At 32.5% G+C, this 13,185-nt stretch overlaps 1 protein-coding gene across 1 annotated transcript; it reads right to left on the reverse strand.

The window, feature by feature from the left end:
* Positions 1 to 2,679: 2,679 nt before the first annotated feature.
* LOC114746945 (transcription factor bHLH144-like) lies at positions 2,680 to 3,132 on the reverse strand. Its single transcript, XM_028935221.1, has one exon. The coding sequence runs from the start codon at positions 3,130 to 3,132 to the stop codon at positions 2,680 to 2,682; it is 453 nt and encodes a 150-aa protein (XP_028791054.1).
* Positions 3,133 to 13,185: the final 10,053 nt, after the last annotated feature.

Here is a 13,185-nt window from a genome sequence, read left to right on the forward strand (position 1 = left end):
GATCTCAGTTCAAATCAATATATTTGCCTTTTGCCTTCTCATGTATTTGAACTTTGAAGTATTTTGAAAAAGACACAAAATGCCCACATATTCAATGAAGTATTTGTTAACCCAACGGCTGGTATGATAGCGGAGGTAAGAGGTAAAGAATTCCAAAAAGTAATTAAAATCCATTTCCGTCAAAAAGCTTTTCCATTAAAAATATATGCCTAAAAATAGACAATTTATTTTTTCAATTAAAAAAACATATACTAGCTCAGTTTTTAATATAAGAGCTAATTTGACATTTAATTTAATCTTAAATATAATATTTCAATCTATTTTATCTCTCAAATTTATATTTTTTTTAAAAAATGATTCATATCAAGAGAATTTTCTATCACTTAAGTAATATCCCATGCAAATGACAAATAAGCAAGTCATTTAGATAAACAACATATTCTTCTATAAAAAATAAACTTATATAATTTTTTAAATATTTATAAATTTAATTTGAGTTAATATGATTTTTTTTATCCTTAAAATTTGAGTCCATTTTAATTTTAGTCCCTTAAATTTCAATTCTATGATTTAAGTCGTTGAAATTTACGCTATCTTAAAATGTTAGTCCTAAAATGTGTAACATTGTTAAAATCTCTCCTGAATTATTGTGCACAGTGTTAAAGTGATGATATAAAATCACTAGATAACATCTAATTGGATTTTGTATGGATAATTAAAAAAAAAAAAAAGCAAACAGGTGCTCAAAATGTAATACAAAGAATGATTGTATAGAAAGAGATGAGTTCTCAAAATACAGCATAGCGAACAATTCCTTAAACAAAAAACGAGGAAAAAAAAGAGGCTAAACAACTATGTTTTGAAAAAATGTCCTTTTTTTTTTATCCTTTATCCCTAGACAATTCATATAGGTGTTATTTAATGAGTCTACATCATCACTTTAATGTTATATACGACAATTTTGCAAATTTTAAATATCATCATATTTCTTGGAACTCACATTTTAAGATAACGAAAATTATGTATTTAAAATTTAAGAGATCTAAGCTAAAATTATGTATTATATTAGCCCATTTAATTTTTATATTAAAAATTCAAGGGAATAATTTTTATGAACTTTTTGTAAAGATGTTCAACTTGTAAGATTACGCAGCCATGCAACACAGCAACGCCATCGACATGTGAGCTTCCCGAAAACTGGAAAAAGAGCCTCTGAAACACAGAAAAATACATGTGAGTGAGTCATTTGATGATCTCTGAGTCTCAACTGAAGAGCTTGTTTCAAAGCAAGTCCGCAAGTTCTGAAGCTACCATTTTGTGAGAGCTATTTCTTTCAAATTTTTTCAAACGAAATAAAAGGTTGGTTTATTTATTATGCTACATCGCATTCTTAATATAATATTAAGTTAGATTAAAAGTTTACTAAATTATTTATATTTATCATTTTTTATTTAATTTATTTTATTTATAAAATTACTATATAATTTAATAATATATCTAAATATTTTAAAGAGATTATGTAATACATATTATAACTAAGTGATTTAATAATTTTTTTAAAATAAATCTAGTAGTTTTTATACCAATATTATAAAAGCATTGTTTGCGTAAAAAGGCATTGATATAAACTAAGAGAGCATATTCTCCTTTTTTTTCCCCATAATCTATTTTCTTGATCCCATGGATCTCCAGTTTTGCCAGTATTTTCCTAGTATCGGTGTTAATCCTAGAAAACTTAATTATATTCAATTATTAATTATTCGTTAAATTTGCTTGAAGAGGAGGAAGTCTGCAGAGCTCGAAGCTGATATTTTTGTTAGGATAAATTTAGCATTAAGCACTTGTTAGTTTCTGTAACAGATTCTAGAAGTAATTACAGCTGTCATTTATGACTTAGCTATAATTTAATTACCACTGGTATGTTGATCAATAAGTCCATACATATAAAGCAAGGGCCTCAATATGTGTGAAGTCACTGAGCCTACATTCAGTTCATAATATCCTCTATATTCTTCACTATACTATCCATTAATTCTTTTCTTTTTCTCTTCCACTTGTTTCATCCTATTAAAATATACTGTTTTGTAAGCATTTCCCTAAAATTTTCACTGTTTTCTTCTAACGGGACAAATTCTGCAGAAAAACTTGTCAATTTCTTCTTTCTTCTAGTGTTGATAATCTCGTCCCCAGCTACCTTACTTGCTGAAGGTTGAAGCTAGAAACTGCTATCACAACCATTGCTTCAATGCTCCAAAAAGCTTTATTGATCCTATTGGGAGTATCAATTTCCAAAGCTATCAGACTCATCTCTCATTCGTGTAACGGTAATCAACCTGCTGCTATTGATGCTAGGTGGCTAGCTCCTTCTAAATAACCTCACACTCTCCATTTTATTGTTTGATTTGCTCTTACAAATATAACCAAATATCTGTCCATTGTTTCTTTCTTTCTGTAGTTCTGAAGATGAAGTTATTTTGACTCAAACGGATTCTCCTCCTGCTACCAAGTATGATGTGCTCCTTAGCTTTAGAGGAAAGACACTCGCCAAAATTTTGCCAAAGAAAGGAGAGAGACCGGAAGGAGTGCTATTCAAAGAAGGTGGCCAATACATTTCGGTTATTTCCACAGGAACACAACTGAAGTGTCCAACTTTCATTTTCAGAGTGGAACTCCATGTTTCTAAGACTCCACCGTGAGAGACTTGAGATATCTCACAGCTTCAGCTAAAACGGTGACAGAATCCATTTGGTCACCGCCTCCAGGCACGATCCCTCCCAGTACCCTAATCATTCTCCTCATTCCCCAGTGCTTAATTTCGGGGTTGCTGCAGTGACCATGGATCCTAGAAGACTTTCGAACAGATGACGATGACCTTTTCTTTGATTTTGAGCCATAACTGGAGCAAGTGTCATAGACACTTTCATAATTTTCGTTAGCCCTCGCAGTGCTGACCTCTTCCTCATCATGGTCTTCTAGTTCCTTACCTTCCAAGCTCAACAATGCGTCAATGTCCTTAGAGTCCTCTTCAAAAGATGATAATTCTCCTTCAACAGGAGTAGCTTTGTTCTTGTCAGAGTCTCGATTATAGGTAGCATGACCATTCAAGGCGGGACCAGTACATTTGTTGGCCATCGCGGGATGGAACATAATTCTGCTTTGGTTATCAGTCTGATCAAAGATAATGAAATTCTTTGGGCAAACCTCAGAGGGTTGCAGTTCAACTCTTTCAAAGGGAGTTACCTGCCTGGCACCAGAAGGTAAAACTGCATCAAGGGCCGAAACAAGAGGAGCATGCAACTAAGTGTCAACTGCTTCAGGTGCCAAAGGGAGTACAAACTTCTCGGGGTAAAAATATTTGTGATTCTGCATGGTAAAGTTCGGCTCCCAATCAGTAAACCCCCGGCTAGTAATTCAGGCATGTCTTTCGCAACTGGCAATTATTCTATCTCAAAGCCGGACAGAAGTTGCTAAAGGAATGGAAAGAAAGAGAGTAGGTACTAAGCAGAGTGCATTTTCAAAAAGGATGGCCGCTTCCTCCAATCAGCACTTATCTCAATGATGCCAATACAAGGAAAATACTGCCTAAACCAACGACAACTGATTCTAGACTACGTAACAGGTTTTAGCAACTGACGGAAATACTCAGACTGCAAAGAAAAGGGCATATAACATCAATATGCAACAATAAAAGGGATTAAAAAAAGAAGTGGTCAAATTGTTGCAGAGACATCAAGTAAAACCAGTGCGGTTTATCTTAGACAGTGAGAATTGAATTTTAGTATTCAAACTAACAGCGGCTCAATTTGCACATCCAGAAGAAACTTAAACGTTGACATGATGTTATATGTTTCAGAACCTTATCCAACCATCACATGTTACTTTCTAAACCCATTATAGCAGAGAGATATCCAAGCTCGCTCAGCCTGTTAAAGTTCAAAAAATATGAAATACAGATGCTCCTTCCTCACAATATCGAATGCTGGCAGCCAAAAACATTTCCTAGCAAAAATTCTGATATACAAAATGTCATCTGCGACACAAACTTTGCAAAATCCATCCCCCCTTCGAAGCCCAATAAAAGGAAGTGGATGAATTATTCACCTGGCAAGCTTGCGTTAGTTGGTAGTGTGCGATGAACCCAACATTCATTTTAATCTGCCCAACTTCTGTCACAGCTCCGTTTCTCCTTCTTGCTACTGCAACATACGTCCTCAATCCTCCCCCACAATTTTAATAAAGAAAAAACGCTCAGAAAAAGCTCCTTCGCAATGCAATGAAGACCTTGCCTACAGCAGAAAGGAACCACATAAGAATTCAGAGGTGATGAGAAAGCAATATGCAACACAGGAAGAAGACGTAACGCTCCATATAATGGTCAGACTGTACGAAACAAGCCCCAATCATTTCATGGATTACTTGACAAAGACCAAATGATCCATAGACTGTTCCCGTCAAATCCCAGGAAGTTTTGTGATTTCAAATTTCAAACAACAGGCACAAGAATATAGTTCTGCATATTCAATGCCGTAAAATCCACCCTGTTTAAATTTACATTTTGAACATATGATTGGAGCTAAATCAAACGATAACCAAAACTTGCGATAAAAATAACTACAGCAGCAAATAAGCGGGAGCAATATCCCTGACCTGAATTAAATTACAGAATCACATGAAAGAACACCGCCAAGCCAACAAAGTTATTTTAATCCACAAATAAGGATGTCCACGGCATCTTGAGGCCCAATCCAGAATATCAGAATAAAAATCAATCCACTCTCCTGAAAGTAAAGACTTGATCAAAATACAAAAACCACTACCATGTAGAACAAATAAATGAAATGTACTTCACTCCCAAATTCAACTTCTAGAAAATACAATAAAAAAGATTTTTCCTTTGAAGAAGTACAATAATCATCCCAGTTTAGAATCAGCAGGCATTGTAAGTCAGAAAAGCAAAGCCCTCCCCAACAAGTTAAATGCAATCTTGGACAGATAATCGTGATTTGAAATTCAAACCCCTTAATGTAAACAATATTCTCATCAAGAATGGAGTCAAGTCCCAATATTTTCCTTAAAATTTTGACTCGAGACCATATCAGTTAACAAATTTCAGATTAAAAACCCTAGTCACCACTAAATGGAGCGACTTTCCTTAACAGAAAATTAAGTGCTCTGAAGAACCAATTATGGGGAAAACAACTTCGAAACAGCATAGATCTTCAAAGCCAGTAAAGTCCCAGCCAATAACATAAACAATTGCTTTCAATGATTTCATTAATTCGAACGAATTCTAATGAGAAGCTGGGTAACAAACTGAGTCACAAAGACACGAGCTTTCTGATGATGAGGAAGATCAGGCACACAAATTCCACTAGATTTTTACTGAAAGACGAAGCTCTAGAGAGAAAGGAAAGAAACACAGTGAGACACAGAGAGAGAAGTTCAGGTCAATGAATATGCTCGTAACTTTTTTCATGGTGCTTATAGGGATGGGTGCCAGATGAAGACCGACAGAAAGAGGAGTCAAACCAGGACGATGTTAGCCGTTGGATGGGATAAGGGCACGCCTATGGAAATGCTCTTCCGTGCATTGCGATTTGCTGATGTGATGATAACCGTTGGATTAGAGCACGTGTGATCATAGTGGGGCCCACGGGGTTTGACGATCGGGTACCGAGAAAAATAGACATTCCATCCCCACTAAATTTTTGTTTTTTGTGGAGTTCATGTCATGCTTTGATAAATTTCGAACAATTATTTTAAACTAATCATAAATGGTAATAATTTATAAGTTTTAATACTCTTTCAGTCTTCTTCGTTATGGATTCTTATTTACAAGAGAGCTTTAGAAGTATAATTTTGTTTCTGCATGCAAGAAACAATTAATCTTGGTCTATGTGGGCCAAACGCCAAAAAATTAACCTTTATCTAAAGCATTTATTATAACTTAACTCTGCCCTTATTAAAGAGGGAGAATATGATCTTATTAGTAAATTAATCAACTTGGTCAATTTTATTTGACTAAGTAAGAATATTGTCGAAGAAAGGTTACACATATTGCATTTCTAAGGTTTATATTGTAACTGAATTTACTTGAGTAAGTTAATTCATTTGGAAAGAATATATAAATTTCTTATGAATATTTTAATTTTAATTGTTAATTGTGATGGACTTCCCTTGTTCCCTTCTTTATATGTCTGGGTCACTCGCAATACAACACTTTGCTGGCAAAAAAAAAGACAACAATACAATACTTTGACTTTGATGGCGCGCATGGGGCATGCTCAATTTTATGTAATACAGAAAAAATTTTAAAAGTCAATTTTAGTTTTTTTATATTACTTTTTTTGCCAACTAGTTTTTTTTTCCACATAATCACAGGTTAGTATTTAATACTCCTCCGGTCCTTAATATAGGACCCAATTCTTGAGTTGGTTTTGGTCATAAATATAAGACCCATTTTCCATATTTATCAATTTTCTCTAAATTACCCCTATGAATACTCCCTCAACCATGATCAAATAGAAGAGGGAGATGAGGTATTAAGAAAGATGATTATGGTGTTTTAGGAAAAATGTGTCACTTTTCTTATACTTAACTAACTTACCTAACTTCCTTAATTTAATCAAATTAGTTAAATGGGTCTTATATTAAGGACCGGAGGAGTATTATTTATCTAAAGCTAATCATTATCAAAGTTACAATTAGGAATAAATCTTCTAATATAATTTTTTTATTGTCGAGTTCAAGCATTTAATTTTACTTAAGTGTGTCTTCATACTGGATTTCTTTTTTTTGGCCAACGCTTTATGCTCGACTCTTTCACTGTTATTTTGAATTTTACTTAAATTTAGAATCCATGAAGCTATAGATCGTGTCATCCCTCTTTCAATATATGTTTGTTCGATTATGTCATTTTTTATTATTGTCAAGTCCATCTAGAAATAGATATTTAAAGATTTTTTTTAACATTTATATGTACTCAAACTTAACACTTGGAACTTAAGTAGTCAAATTCTCTTCTATTAAGACCAACATCTTAATTTTATATCCAATTTAGTGCGGGCTGATTTTAAGTCTGTGAAACAGACATTTGAAAAACTAAACTAAAATTTGCCAAGTCGCTTTGATGTGCATCATAGAAAAGGCTTCTCATAGGTATTTTCTGTTTTACAAATTAAATCTGAAAATACAAATATCACTTAAGGCAAAATTCCATTTTGATTTTACTTTATGGGTGGGCCATATAATAATTTATTTTATTTTTGTATTTAAAATTTGAGCTTAATATACACTACAGAATATTTTAATAAAACTTTCTCATATATTTAACTTTAAATTTTGATAGCAATGTAGATCTTTTATTGCATTTTTAATTGTTATGTTTTTTTGACCAGACATTTTTAATTATTACTAACAACACGTTTACTAAGTATCAAATTTTTAACACCAAAATATACATATTATTAAATACCTCACTGTGATGTCAGATTTTGTAAATAATAATAAATAGCAATACTTCACACATAAAAAAAATTGAAAATGTCTCTATTCAAGAGGTATGAAAATTTTTTTTGGCAATATACAAGTTCCATATACAAAACTGAGCATCCAAATGTCCCAAACTGATCAGGATGTTATGGTTATTTTAATTTTCTCTTTTATTAATACGGAAAAATAATTTTTATCCCTCAAAATTATTATCAATTTGGCTCAAGGTTCTTTTATATATATATATATATATTTTCATTGAGAACCCAATCCTTAAAATTAAATTTTTTATTTTGACTTATAAAATGAAGAGAAACTAAATGCAAATTTAAAGTACAACTTATTATCTATCTATATCTATTGTGTTTTAACTCTTTTAAATACATATGTACTAATTGTTTTAAACTATTACATATTCAAAGCAGTGCATACGACTTTAAGAGAAGCAAAAGACAAAGCTTTTGTAAGCTCAGTAGCGAATTATGAGCCACTAACTTAAAAAGTCACTTTAATTATGTCTAAGAAAATTAATATCATAATCCTCTCTTGTTTTTTCTTTGACAAATGGATGAGCATATATATACGAAGCTTATTCATGCTTAAGGCCCCATAAAACGTCAATTTATAATGGTCGAGTGGAAGAATAATTTTCCATTCAAAACATGTCCAATTCAGATACATATTCTCACTAGAATCTCTGATAAACTCATTTTGCTAGCTCTCTCTCTCTCTCTCTATATATATATATATTTCATGACCTTTTTTGAGAACATTTATATTATATGTGTTCACCCATCAATCATTGTATTTCAAAGATTTAACATCATCACATTAAAGTCATACTTTTTACTTGTAAGAAAATAAAATCGACAAAAAAAAGAGAAGCGTACTGATTGTGGATTTAAATATAACCGAAGCTTATATAGGATTTAAATCACTACACCCTGAATCTGAGTAGCACAATAGACATCCGATGCAAACAAAGAGAAAGCAGGAAAACTCAATGATTAGTACGAGAAATAATTGAAGAAAAAGCCCTATTAAAAATGTGTAATCGTTCATCTTTTAGAAATTTTTTTCCAAGCATATTTCAGATGCCAAGAAATTCTTCCTTCTAAATTAACAATCTCACAATAAATACAATATGGGATCAACAATTAAATAATTGATTCTTTGTTTTTTTGGCTAACTTGAGAAAGTTATTCTTAATTAAGTATGATAATGTTAAAATGTTATCCAATAACATTGGATATATATTGTTTTTGTAGGCATTACATAACAAGGTAAAAATAAATCATACTTGTTAGGTTTGAGATTTAATTAGTGGTAGATACAGTCCATGATCACGCAATAGGTCCGCTCATACGCATTTATTATTATCTGTTTTTCCCATCACCTTAACACTTACTATGTCATCAACTCATCACTAGTTGATTTAACTCCCAAATAAAATAAACTAGTAACAGTAATAGAAGATTACTTTCTTTTTGGACTGAATATTAATAGAAGATTATTTTTAATAAATAGAAATTGAGGAGCCACTAATAAACATAAATAACTTTAAATGACATATCACTTCCGGTTCTTGATATAACAGCTAAATAACCATTTTAAGAAGATTAAAGAAACTAGTTAAATTAGTTATTTGTAGTATATACACAACTTCCTTAAATTATATTTAATCATGTACATTAAAACTATACTTGGGTAAAAATATCTTAAAATTATTAGGAATATTTTTTAGAATTCATTATAAAATTGGAAGAGAAAGTAGATCGTGATCTTATATTTAGAATTGATAACTGGCTTTTATATTTAGGATTAGAGGTAGTATCTCATATAACAGCAACGACACAAAATCAAGGATCAAAATTTAAATTAAAAAAAAGAAAAAGAAAAAGAAAAAGAGCTAAAGCCAATCTTTTTGCCCCCACAAACAATGGTTAAGATGGTTTCAGTTTTTTAGACTCCATTCAATTTACAGTTTTAATATTGTTTTTGTTCTTTAGAAAAACAATTTTTTTTGGCCTGTTAAGATTCCATGAAATTAATTTCATGTCGAGATCAATAAGTTACTTCTATTATTCTTAATATAAGACTTATTTAACTAATTTGATTAAACTAAGAAAATTGGGTAAGTTAGTTAATTATAAGAAATATGATATGTTTTTCTTAAAATACTATAATCATCTTCCTTAATATCCTCTTTTTCTCTTCAACTTGATTATGATTAAGGGAGTATCCATAGAGGTAATTGAGAAAAATTAATAAACATGAGAAATAGGTTTTATATTTAGGACCAAAATTAACTCAATAATTAAGTCTTATATTAAAGACCAAAGGAGTACGATTCAAGAAAACTAATAAGCTGTTAATTAATGGTGTTGCCATTTTATCTTATAAAAAGGAGAATACAAATTTAAATTTTAATAAACACAAAGAGAGTTTTTTTTTAACTGTTTTTTTTATCTGAAAGGGATCAATCTTAATTTCAATGTAATTTGAAAATACTTTATTCTACCTTTAAAAAAAAGTCACCGTTGAAGAGAGAAAAATGGAATGGACAACTTGTCAACTTTGACCTTTAAAATTAAAAGGGTTAATATAATTTTTAGTCCCTCAAGTTTATCTTCATTTTGGTTTTGGTCTCTCAAATTTCAAACAATAAGTTTTGATCCCTCTAGGGATAAAATAGTCCAAATTTTTATTGGGTTATAGGGACCAATACTTGAAATGAAAAAAAACTTGAGGAGATCAAAACTTATAATTTAAAATTTAAGGGACTAAAACCAAAATAAAAAAAACTTGAGGGATCAAAATTTATGTTTATCCAAATTAAAAATTATATAGATAGTTTGGACTGCACAGCGCAATAAGAAGCGACGTGGCAACTTCAAGAAATACTAAAGGGAGCACGAGTTGACGGCGACATTGACTATCAGAGAGAGAAAGAGGACGCTGCTGGACAAGAAGCACGAGGGCAGGAGCAGAGAGACGATGACGGCGAGCCATACCCACGACGGCGACAGACAAAGGAGCGCAAGGATTCCTGCGAAGAGCATTGAGCTAGTCAAACGAAGTTTGGGGGTTAGGTTTTTTTAGCAGAAGTGAAGCATGTCGGTCAGCCCCTCTTGTTCTGCTTTATTTTATTTTTTATTTTATTTTAAAAAACACCAAAACAGCGTCGCTTTTAACTCTGGATCCTGGCGTGGGAGAAAAAGTAACCCGCGTGGCCCATCAAACCCATCGGGTTGAACGGGTGATACCCGGTTAATGCCAGGCTAACATTGTTGATCGTTTCCTGGTCTGATCACTTAACCGTCCGATCCTAACTAAATAAGCTCTTGTAATTGATGAACTTCAGTTAACTAAATAATCTCCCGTTCTAAGGGAGAGAAAACTATGCCATGGCGTATTGTCTCTTTTAATAATCCACTTGCTTCATCCCCCCGACCTCCAGTTTTACTGGAAATTTTTAGTTTTGTTTACTGAAAAATTCTGCTAGTTTCTTCTTGTATTTGGTCAAAACTCAAGACAACCTAATGCTTTGGGGAATATTTTGGAGGCTACGGTTTTGTGCGTATAGAGAACGCAATGTCTAATACAATACAACAGCAAAAGCCTTGAAATTTCCTTGTGAGGGGGGGGGGGGGAAGAAATTAAAGCCTGACAACCATTAACACTAAATACACCTTCAACACGAGTAGTTTTATTCATTATAATTGTTTTAAAATAAACAAAGTTGTTGATAGAAAACATCAAATGAATAAGTATAGTTGTTGGCTGGACTTGACTAACTGTCGTTGAACATTCGCAACTTGGTCCCACTTTCGGAATATTTCTGTTTAATCTCTTTATTACGTTAATCAAGAACCAAAACCATATCATTTCTCAGTAAGGCTGAAAAACTAGGACTTGGTTCCAGGTTGCTGAAAGTGAAAGCTGAAGGTTGAAGCAAGAAACTACAATCACATGGATGCAGCCATTGCTTTAATGCTCATAGAAGCTGCATTGATTTTGTTGGCTATAGCAATTTCTAAAGCTATCAGATTAATCTCTGCACATGATGATAGGTAACATCTTTTATAAATGGTCCCCTACTCTTTATACTCTAGTTCGGTTTGCTGATAGTCTAATATTTATTTATGATTTCTTTCCATTGTAGTTGTAAAGATGTTGTTGATTTGATTCCCACGGGGTCTTTTCATGCCATTGTTGCTCCTCTTGCTACCCAGTATAACGTCTTTCTTAGCTTTAGAGGGGAAGACGCTCGTGACACTTGAAGTTATCTATATGAAGCAATCTGTGATGCAAACATTCAAACTTTTATGGATCACAAGCTCCACAAAGGAGAGCATATCTCACCGCTTCTTTTGAAAACAATAGAGGAATCAGAGATATTTGTGGTTGTTTTCTCCAAAGATTATGCTCCTTTAACATGGTGTATGGATGAGCTTGTTCATATTATGAAATGTAAGGATAAATACCAAAGGCTTGTCATCCCTATTTTCTACGGCGTAGATCCATCAAATATTTGCAAACAAAATGCAGGTTTTGGAGATGGATTTGCTAAGCTGAAACAGAGATTTAAGCACAACCAAGTAAGAATGCAGGAGTGGAAAAATGCTTTGATCCAATCAACAAATCTCTCTGGGTCGGATTCAAAGAATATCAGGTAGGTTCTACTCATTCTTCACTTATATTTTTCTTTCTCTGGGCATTCAACATAATCATCTTTTAAATCAAAGTCTTCACAAGGACATTTTTAATGTGTTGAAATTGAGTTTTGATGGACTTGATGACCCACAGAAGAATGTATTTCTTGACCTAGCATTTTTCTTGAATGAGGCATTGAGGATTTCTCTGGATTGTACAAGACGATTATATGGTTCTTCTGCATGTATTGAGATAAGTGTACTTAAAGAGAGATCCCTCATTTCAGTGCATGAAAATTGTTATATTGAGATGCATGCTCTTCTAATGGACACGAGGCTTGAGATTTTTGGGCAACAATTCATATCTAACCCTGAAAGACCCATTCGACTGTGGAGGCACGAGGATATTTATCATTTTTTCTACAATGACAAGGTATTCATTTATTTTTATTATTTCTTTATTCTCTTGATATTTATTTTCCTGTCCTTGCGAGTCAGCATGTATTTGTTTATTGTAAGATTAAATGAATTGTTTGAATAAAGTGCACAAAGGCATATTCATTTAGATTTTTTCTAGAAGAAATGTATTTGATTGTTCTATTTGTTACTTGATCACCTTTTACATGTTAATAATTTTGCCCGATAATATGATGACTAGGGGGCTGAGGCAATTCAATGCTTATCATTAGACATGAGCAAGATAAAAAGGACCAAATTGACAAGTAGTAATTTTCAGAAGGTGTGTAATTTAAAATTCCTTAAATTGTACTACTCAGATGGGAAAAAGCCTTCGAAAGTGAATATTTTTGGAGATTTGGATTCTCTTCTGAAGAATTGAAGTTCCTCTGTGGGTTGATTGTCCTCTTCAATCTCTGCCATTAAGCTTTTGTACGGAGAACCTCGCTCATCTTATAATGCCAAACAGTCATCTCCAACAACTTTGGAATGGAGATCAAGTAAGTGCTTGGTTTCTATGTTTAAAGATATAATTAGTTTTTACTTTTTTTTGGGGGTGTGAATCATGTTAACAATGCTCCTT

The sequence above is a fragment of the Neltuma alba genome, unplaced genomic scaffold (genome assembly GCF_004799145.2).
Source record: "Neltuma alba isolate B1F8T4 unplaced genomic scaffold, ASM479914v2 tig00005150_pilon, whole genome shotgun sequence".
Lineage (NCBI taxonomy): Eukaryota > Viridiplantae > Streptophyta > Magnoliopsida > Fabales > Fabaceae > Neltuma > Neltuma alba.

Excerpts from the sequence above, each read along its gene's own strand:
- LOC114746945 (XM_028935221.1), bottom strand. The coding sequence starts at position 3,132 with ATGGCCAACAAATGTACTGGTCCCGCCTTGAATGGTCATGCTACCTAT.